At 40.2% G+C, this 10,617-nt stretch overlaps 1 protein-coding gene across 1 annotated transcript; it reads right to left on the bottom strand.

Moving 5' to 3' along the window:
* Nucleotides 1-3,450: 3,450 nt before the first annotated feature.
* On the bottom strand, nucleotides 3,451-3,861 carry LOC122031090 (mannose-specific lectin-like). Its single transcript, XM_042590158.1, has one exon. The coding sequence runs from the start codon at nucleotides 3,859-3,861 to the stop codon at nucleotides 3,451-3,453; it is 411 nt and encodes a 136-aa protein (XP_042446092.1).
* Nucleotides 3,862-10,617: the final 6,756 nt, after the last annotated feature.

Here is a 10,617-nt window from a genome sequence, read left to right as displayed (position 1 = left end):
GCCGCCCTGGAATTGGTCGAGAAAAAAACAAATGGTACCGATCGGAGGGTTATGGGGTCTATCGGTCGGGCCGGCTACAACTATTTCATGGTCGCTCGAGATCCAGTAGGTCCTAACAACGCGCCGGGCGTGCTCCTCATCGAACCTACTCTCCATACTCATATACCATGGACCGTGAACCTCGGTAGTGGGTGCAGAAGTGCTCGCCATGACTAAAGAGGGGAAGGAAGCCTAGCAATACTCGGAAACGAGGGGACGAGAGAAGAGAAGAAGCTTACTGAGGGAAGATCAAAGGAAAGAACTCCCAGGAACTCGAAAACCGCCAGAAAGCAAGCACTGGGAGTCGCCGGAGTAAGCTAGCAGCGGGTGGCTTCGACAGAGGACGCACGATGGAACAGAGGGTGCGGCGTGAAGGCCAGCACTAGGGCTTTATACAAGCGAGACCGCTTAACCTCGTCCGTCGGATGCAGGGCACGAGAGACGAGGTCATCATCTAGCCATCCATTTCAAAACAAAGGGCGTCCCATCGTACGGAGCGTCACCGCCACTAGAGACGAGCCACGTGGCGCTCTGTCACCAAGCGCAATTAATGCGCCCATACCGCGCATGCTTCGGCTTAATGAAAAAGACTTGCGCGATTTTCAAGAGGATTTAGACAAGCAAGCATCCACTTTGGGCGCCAAGGCATACAAAGCGAAGAGCCAAGCGGCTAAATTCAGCATGAGGTCCGAACGGCTCAAGGGATATCAGCAGCAGCGATAAGGCGACGACCGCTCACTCGGACACATAGTCCAGTCAGTCGGACTCACTGCCTCCTTCGACTAAACTTGAAGGGGAGGCAAGTGATGCGGCAGTAAGAATGGGGGACCCACAGATAGGGTCCCGTCCGAGCGGAACCCGAGATTACCCAGCCAAAGGTTTGGGTTTCTGACGCCAAAGCAGGAGAACTGGAGCCGAGTGACCGAGCGGAAGTGTCCGCTCGGCCGAGGATAGAATGGCCGAGCGGAGGTGTCCGCTCGGCTGGAATCGTGGCAAGGGAACAGTGGTTAGCCGAGCGGCCTATTCGCTCGGCTCGGGATATGGTATGTCAGCAAAGGCATGATGATTAGACTGTACGCAAGATGGCACTATTAAAGGTCCCACCATCACGTCACGGAAGGTTGATACAGTAGTGATATGGCCTTATGGATGCCCTTCTGACAGGCCCACACCTAGGCATGGTCGAGAGCAGGTGATTGTATCAACAGTATGGTCTTATGGATGCCCTTCTGACAGGCCCACACCTGGGCATGGTCGAAAGCAGGTGATTGCTTCGATTGGTGTGCCCAGGCTCCTTTGAAAGGTCTATATAAGGCCTCCACTTCTTCAACCGAAGGTACGAGAGTCTTCATCCTGCAGCCACTTTCTTCATCTATTCCCTCGCCTGACTTGATCGTCGGAGGGCCGTCGCCGGGACACCCCCCCCCCCGGCTCGGTTTTGTTGCAGGTTCGCCGGAGCACTCGAGGATCCAGCAGGGAGCGCCACATCCCCAGCGTTTGTTGACCCCTGGTTCGGACAGGATCAAGATGTTAGTTCTAATTGGCTTGTATGACAATTAGATATTTCAAATGTATTTTTTTCATTGTCATCTTGAGGAAACTATATTTATAAAGCAACCACCTGAGCTCATTCATCCACAAGTTTCATATCATGTTTGTCAATTTCTTTCTTATATGGTCTTGGACAATCCCCTTGTGCATGGTTTCATCGATTATCTAATCAGTTACAAGCTCAAGAATTTTCTTGTTCAAAAACTGACTCGTCTCTATGCTATAAATATAATGATGAATCTATGATATTTTTTTTATTTATATGGACGATATCCTAATAACCGACAACGATCACAAAGGTATAACAACTTTATTAAATTTTCTCAATAAAGAATTTCCTACTCGAGATTTGGGCAATGCTCATTTTTTGGATATTGAACTTATTCCACATAATGAAGGTTGTCTCCTTTCTCAGAGTAAGTACATCATTAGGCTTCTTCAAAGAGCAAAAATGGATGGAGTACGTCCGATCTCTCCACTAATTGCTATTACTAACTTCTCTGCACCTTCTCTTGCTATGGCTGATCCCCAAATTTATCGAAACATTGTTGGAGCTTTATAATATATCACTATCACACGACCTGATATTATCTTTGTAGTAAATCATGCTTGTCAGTTCGTACATGCTCCCATTGAACAAAACTGGGAATGTGTGAAAAGAATAATTCGATATTTCAAAGGTACTATTGTACATGGTCTTCTATTATATCGTTAATCATATCGAGAATTACATGCATATAGCGATACAGATTGGGCAAGTTCTCTTGAGCACAGACGGTCCACTAGTGGATATATAATATTTCTTGGATGAAATCTTATCTAATGAAATTCGAAAAAACAACCTATGATATCTCGTTTAAGTACTGCGGCTGAATATAAAGCTATAGCAAATACAATATCTAAAATTATTTGGCTTCAATCACTTCTCTTTGAATTTTATTTTGTATCTAATATTGCACCAAAAATTTAGTATGATAATATTGGAACGACATATCTCACAACAAATTCAATCTTTCATACTTGCACAAAATATGTGAAAATTGATTTTCATTTTGTTCGAAAGCATATGACAACTCAATAATTATTAATCTCTTATATTTCTACATAGTATCAAATTGTTGATATCTTTACTAAACTATTATCCAGACAACGTTTAAACATGCTAGCAAGCTAAGTAAATTCAAAATCAAAGACCTTCTGTTGAATTTATTGGGAGGTAAAAACGGAATTATAAAATAAGTCATTGACCGGATTAAATCAAATTTATATTAGGATACATTCATTATTAGACCTTTTCTGTATTTATCTTTCAATTGACCCAAGCATCTTATTATATATCTATATAAATTGTATGTCTTATGATAAATTGTCAATAAAAATAAAGAGTTTATTTTGTTAATTTGATTCAATTATCTTAATATCATCATCGGCTCCATGGTGGGACGAAGAAAATAAATCACATTATGCGAGCGACCTCTTATTCCTCAGAAAATTATTCTCACAAGAATTGGATCTGTGCTGTCATATGATAATCTAGCATATGACAGTTGGTTCAGGGCGCGAACGGAGAAAAACTGTATTTACATTTTAATCACACTTTTGCGTCAAGGTCCGAGAAGTTTTAAAATCACAACCACACCGTTACTTTATCCAAGCAGTGACATAATTAAGGTGATCGATCTCACCCCAAACTTAAGTACAACGTAAAAGACGATCGAGGGAGGCTATAGCACACGTAGATAATTATTTATGCCTCGCCTCTCGTTCATTTTATTTAAAAGTGATCCATGCTTGGTGCGTAGTGAAGCCATGTTAATTAATTAATTATTGGCCCCCGTGGCGATCTTCCTGTTCGTGGGTTCATCGGTCGCCGGGATCAGTGGGGCCAGTATCATTCCGGCCGCTTTTGACGATCACGACGCCTTCGGAATTGGCGGTGTTGGTGTTGGTGGCCCACCTAGGACAGCCGTAGATGACGACGTTGCGGTCTCGCTGCAGGATGAGGACGAAGTTGCCCAGATGGCCGCTGGTGTTGCTCGCCCAAACTGCCTTGCTGCCGCCGTCGTAGATGACGAGGTTGCCGTCTTTCTGCATGCGGAGGACGCAGTTGCTGCCTTGACCGTTGGTTCCTGAGGCCCACACGGGCACGGACCTGCTGTTGTCGTACAGCACCAGGTTGCAGTCGAACTGCATGATGAAGGTATAGGACCCTTCGGTAAGGGATTGGCCGGTGTTAAGAGTGTCGCCTCCATAGAGAACGTGGACGGCCATGGAGGAAGGCAGGAGGAGGCCGAGGAGGACAACACCAGAAAGCATGGCACGGACAGACATGGTTAAGCTACGGATATCACTCACTTGATCAGTCAAGTGATTATATTGCTTGATTAATATCGTGTAAGACCCATCTATTTATAGATGATAATGGCCATGGGACTTAAAAATCAAAGTAAAAAAACTTAGGATTATCTTATGGCGTATTTATCTTAAAACATAGTGCTCAATGCATAGTGTTCTTCGGAAGACAACTCATCCACCAAGTTGTGTAATCTAGAAAGATATTTTCCCGATTGGTCCAAATATATAAAGATCCTTATGAATTCTGAAGTGATTGTTATCCTTCCTTACCTTAAGGGCTGGCTTATACCTATCTACAGCATGGTAAGAGCCAGATGCAAGAGAATGCCTCTAACGGCTAACTGTAGCATGCCTTAGACATGAAATGAGATGATGTGTACTGCATCATTCGTCTTACATGATGTGACAACTGCATCATGTCTCTTACATGAAATGCCAACTGTTATGTACATGAAATGGTCCCTTGCCCTTATTGTAGAGAGGTGCATGGACATGGTTGGTTGTGTACGCAAAGCCAAGCTGTTTTTGTTATAAAAGGCAAATGAATTGACGGGGACTTCTCTCTTCTCCCCTCTTGGTTACTTTATATTGTTACAAGGAGAGTACTAAATAGTAATAAATTATATCAAAATAGTAAACATGTAATAAATAAATAAATAAAAGAGTAAAATTCAGAAATTGGTATTTTTTGGTTAAAGTGTTGGCGTGTTGACTGTCTTTAGATAATTTATTGTTGTCCACGGTGCAGAGGCTCTCCGGCAAAATCCTCCCAAGATCCGACAACCATTCGCGTCGTCCGTAGGTGCACTCCAAGACGAACGGCGCACTCGGACTCAATCTCAGATCGTGGAACCAAGCCTCAGAATAAGGGAAAACTCGGAAAAGAAGAAGAAGGCAATGCACGCACTAGAGAGGGAAGAAGGAGAAAGCAGAATGCTTGAGTGTGTGTTGAACCAGGAACAGAGGCAGTGTATTTATACACTCTGAAGCAGTGCACACACACCAGGAAGCAAAGCGTGAAGCAAAAACAAACCAGGTCGCCTACAAGCGTGAGGCCCATGAGCGGGAGATTTGCACCCCCCCCCTATGCGTGATGATCGCGTGCGTCGCGCCCGGTTTATAGATTTTCAGCTCGAACCCCCCGAAACCACCTGATTTGGGCTCGGCCCGTGCATGCGTGTAGGTCCCCTTAACTTTGCAAAGAAAGGATGGAAGGGCTTCATATATAAGGTCTTCCAACCTTTCTTTGCTTAGTAATGTGGGACTAAATGTATACATCTATGCATTACAAAAAACAAGAAATAGTTTGAATTAAAACTCAACAATCCCCCACTAATTCAAATTATTTTGGTCGAAAATAAAGATATGTTATGAGGCTTGGTTGCAATGAGTTTTTAGTGAAAATACCTTCCGGTTTGAATTTTCACCTAAGTACACCAATCTTATCATATAGGTTTGAAGAGAACTCAGTCTTGATCTTAAATCTTTTATATGTGAAAATCAATTGGTAACAACTCATCACGGGCGACGGTTGAATCCTTCTGGGTTGGTGCATTACGGCCATGCCACCGAATCTTGTTTCATAAGTGCTAAGGAGAGTTGCCTAGACCCCCCACACTGCAGCCCCACCGTTACACTTACATAGGTGAGTTCTCCAAGGATGTACTGCGAGCATCCTGTCATTAAGACCTTGAACTCATTAAGAGCTCCTAAGCTCATCCTTACTAACAGTCAAGCATCTATCCAGGGAAGAGACTATGAGATTACATCTCAATCAATTTAATGCTTACGTTTCACCCTTATAACTTGTTTATACCACATTGAACCTACTTCTTGGGATCTCCAATCAGATAGGTTGGGTTGCCGTTATAGATAAAACCAGGATAGACCTCAGTTTCATTCCCTTACTGGATCTCTTGATTTTCTCAGAATCAAGTCCTTTAGTGAGTGGATCAGCAATATTGTCCTTTGAACTTACAAAATCCAATGACACCACTCCAAGAGACACTAACTCACGAATCGACTTTAATCTTATTCGTACATGTCTCCTCTGTTTATGGTTATACTTGGAGTTTCTAATCTAAGCTATTGTTGTTTGATTATCACAGTGTATTGAAATAGAAGGTATTGGTTTCATCATCAAGGGAATTTTAGAAAGAAGACCCTTAAGCCAATCAATTTCAATTACTGTGGTATCTAAAGCACACAATTCTGCCTCAGATGTAGAATGAGTTATAATCATCTGTTTAACAGACCTCCAAGCAACTGCACCGCCTCCAAGTGTAAAGACATAACCAGTAACGTCTTTACACTCAGCAGTGTCAGCTATCCAACTAGCATCACTATATCCCTCCAAGACTGCAGGGAATCTCCCATACCACAAGCCCAAGGATATAGTGTCTTTTAGGTATCTGAGTACTCTGTCTAATGCATCCCAATGCGTTCTGTCCGGACAGCTGGTAAACCTGCTCAATTTCGTTATAGCAAAAGAAATATCAGGTTTAGAACAATTTGCTAAATACATTATACTACATATTATTTGTGAGTATCCTAAACAGACTTTCCCGGGACCTCATTTTTATCCCCGTATCCAAAGCTATACGAACTCTGAAAAATTCATGAACAATTTTTAAAAATCTCGAAAAATTTTCTTATCATTATTCGTCATTTTTTTGATATTTTACACCCTAAGAGCCTGATAATAAATTTGAGCCTCTGGTTTTGTTTTTTTGTAGTTGTGATGGAAGATTAATTGCTTGCTTATGGTGTAAGGAGTCCATGAAGCTATTTGTTTTGTTTTGAACGATATGCTGTTGGGTTGGCGTTCATATATGATACAGCTTTTCCATAAGTCATAAGCGAATGTGATTCTTTATGTTATGGGGTAATAGGTTATTAAATTAAAGTCTATCCTCCAATAGAGACACTCTGCTCCATAGACTCCAAACCCCTCCTCCAGCGAGGATACGCTACTTCACAACTCTACTTCATGGCTTGCTAAAGCCTTTCCCTTCCCCAGCAGACGACACCTCAACACACAACTTGTCGAAGTCCTTCCCTTTTGGAAGGCCTCTCTTTATAGTCCAAGTCCTCTGATTGAAGGAGACACTTTCTTGTTCATTACTTTGCTAACTTAAGCATCAGAGGGGTTAAGTCGGCAATGCCAGCCCCCGCTCAACGATGTTGATAGTGTGGCAAGTCACAAGTGTTGTTGTACAGGGACAACAGGGCACAATGGAAGCAAACTCGAGGTCGTGGATTGGGAGTCCCCTAAAGGACAGCTTGGTTGTTAGTGATCAAAGTCTGTCACAGACACACTGAATTAGGGCTGGAAAAAAATATCGAAATACCGAAATACCGAAAAATCATACCGAAAAATTACCGTTTATACCGAAATTTTCGGTATACCGAAAAATTCGGTACGGTATCATACCGTACCGAAATTTTCGGTAACGGTAACGGTAACGATTTAAAATATTTCGGTATACCGAAATACCGAGTAATTATAGATTAAATGATTAATTTAGATTCCCCTAAAGCCTAAACCAAACCCTAAACGGCCCCAAACCATGTTCTCTCCTTGTGTCATCGGTGCACACGTCGCGACTCGCGATTCTTTCCTTTCACAGTCGACCACCGCACGTAGTCGCTGGAGAAGATGCACAACAACTTAGAAACTTCTTCTCTATCCCTAATATTTTTTTTCCCTTCATTGAATCTGAAGAAATCTAATTACCGAGCTTTGTTCTGAGAGTTATGCTTGCGCAAGTTCTTGTCTGATTTTCCGGTGAGTTTTAGCTTTTGTTTCTTTGGTGGATTTATGGTATTTTTAGTAGGGATTGAAGCCTATATGCTTCCCCTATTTTTCCAGCTAGCATTTAGTTATTTCTGGCAAGATTTCGACAAATCTCCGGCGAGCCACCACCCTGGGACCACTATCTACTGGTTTAATCTTTAATCTTGCATATTTGGGTTCGAAATCCCAACTCTTGTTCTTATATGATCACTGCCTTCATTACAAGAGAATTATTTTTTATATATTATATGTAATATATATATAACTTCGGCATGACGGTATTTTATCGATACCGTACCGACATTTCGGTATACCGAAATTCGGTATACCGAAATGTCGGTACGGTATCGGTATCATTTCTTAGAATACCGATTTTTTCGGTACGGTATACGGTATTTGGCTTTGGGTACGGTATACCGTACCGATCCAGGCCTACACTGAATTAGCTCTACTAGTATGGATCTGAATAAATGATATGACCAAATTGGAAGGACCTAGAGTAGAAGGTAGATTTGGACCGCATCAATGAATATGACTTACATAGTAACGGTTGGAAAAAAAATTATCAGAGAAAAATACATTCTACATGAAAGAGAAGAATAAAAAATTATGAATTTAACTTTGCTTATTCATTGTAAAAATTAAATATTTATAGACTTATTTGATAAGTACTAATTTCAAATATAATGAATCTAGACATTTTTTTCTTTTACCACCTCATCATATTCTTTCTACATAAACTCTTATCCTTATCAACAATTGCCACCTCTTATTTTTTTTTCTCTATACTATTAAGAACTCTCATTATTATCAAGAATTACCACCTTATCTCATAATATTCTATGAATAATTTTCTCTCTATTAAAAAAATTAAATTTAATTTCCAACAATAACAAATTAGAGAGACATTCAAGTTCGTGCTTTTTTTAAATGTTGATACAGTCCATACGGTTGGAAAATGGGAATGAAATGAATGAGGCATTAGTTCTATGTTGAAAGACAAGGGATATAACAGTTGAAATAGAGTAGGAGGGGGTAAATTCAAAGCCCGAATTGCATATACCCAAATGATACTAATATAAACGCTACTACTCATAGAAGATCGATTTGGACACAATGTGTCCATGTAGATTAGTCAATATTTGTCAGTATTATCTTTTGCATGTTCAAGTTGACGTGACTATGTTGAGAATTAAATTTTAATTTTTTAAAGATAAAAGTTGGTCTTGATAAGAGTTTGTGATAGAGATAGAATGGATGAGATGATAAATTTGACTAGACTTCATGATAGGATAAAATTGTTGAGTTGTCATGATAAAGATAAGAGTTTTGTAGAGATAGAATTAAAAAAAAACTCTAGATTATTAGTGCTTATCCAATAAATTTATAAATATGTACTTCTTTTCAATGAATAAAGCAAGTTGAGTTTGTTTGTTTTATTATCCTCTTCTTCCACGTAGAGTGAATTCTTCTCCCATAAGTCTTTTATTTTCTTCTCCATAATTTCTTTTTCCAACAAAGTGGTATCAGAGCCATGGCTAATGGAGGTATGGTTCCCTTCCAAGTTCTAGTACTCAAAGTGAATAATTATGACAATTGGAGTATCAAGATGAAGGTGCTTCTTGGAGCTCATGATGTTTGGGAGGTTGTAAAAAAAGGCTACGTTGAGCCACGTGACGACTCGACGCTAACTCTGACTGAAAAAGACAGTCCAAGAGATTTAAGAAAGAGAGACAAGAAGGCTCTTTTTCTCACTTATCAAGCTTTAGATGAGGATGGTTTTGAGAAAAATCTCAAGTGCAACTTTGGCCAAGCAAGCATGGGAAAAGCTCCAAATCTCATATCAAGGAGAAGAAAAAGTAAAAAAGGTACGACTTCATACATTAAAAAGTCAATTTGATGCTCTTCGTATGAAAGAATGTGAGTTAGTATCTGATTACTTTTCTAGAGTCTCTACCATTTCCAATCAACTAAAGAGAAATGGTGAGAAACTAGAAGAAGTAACTATTATTGAGAAAATTCTTCGATCATTGGATTCAAAATTTGTTAGCATTACAACCATCATCGAAGAGACCAAGGATCTATAAGTCATGACGATTGAGCAACTCTTGGGTTCATTACAAGCCCATGAATTGAAAAGAAGAAGATAAATGAAGAAATTACTCAACAACTCCTAAAGACGACTCTTCAACCGACAAAGAAAGATGAAAGCTTTAGTAACAATAGAAGTCAACGTGGAAGAGGTCGTGGATATGGACGAGGACGTCCTAATGAGCAAGGATGGGTTTCCAACAACGACAATGAAAGAGGAGAATATTCAATAAGAGGATGTGGAAGAGGGTACACAAACTCGAGGTATGATAAACCTCAAGTTAAGTGCTATAATTGTGACAAATTTGGGCATTATGCAAAAGAATGTAGATTGCCCAAGAATAAAGTATATGAAAGAGCAAATTATATGAAAGAAAGGAAAGAAGAAGATGGCACCCTACTGCTAGCATATAAAGATAATGAAAGACAAGAAGATACAATTTGGTATCTCGACACTGGTGCAAGAAAGCATATGTGTGGGAAAAGAAACATGCTCGTAGAGCTTGATGAATCGGTTGGTGGTAATGTATCCTTCGGAGATGAGTCAAAGATTGAGGTAAAAGGCAAAGGTAACATTCTCATCCGTTTGAAGAATGGAAAACATGAATTTATCTCAAATGTTTTCTTTGTGCCAAATATGAAGAGCAACATCCTAATCTTAGGACAACTTTTGGCAAAAGGATATGATATTCATCTAAAAGATGGTATGCTCATCTTGAAAGATCATATTGGTTGCTTAATTGCTAAGGTGCCTATGTCAAAAAATAGAATGTTTTTACTTAATA

Source organism: Zingiber officinale, chromosome 11A (assembly GCF_018446385.1).
Source record: "Zingiber officinale cultivar Zhangliang chromosome 11A, Zo_v1.1, whole genome shotgun sequence".
NCBI lineage: Eukaryota > Viridiplantae > Streptophyta > Magnoliopsida > Zingiberales > Zingiberaceae > Zingiber > Zingiber officinale.
The sequence above is the reverse complement of the archived record's forward strand: the minus strand, read 5'-3'. Positions and strand labels throughout refer to the sequence as shown.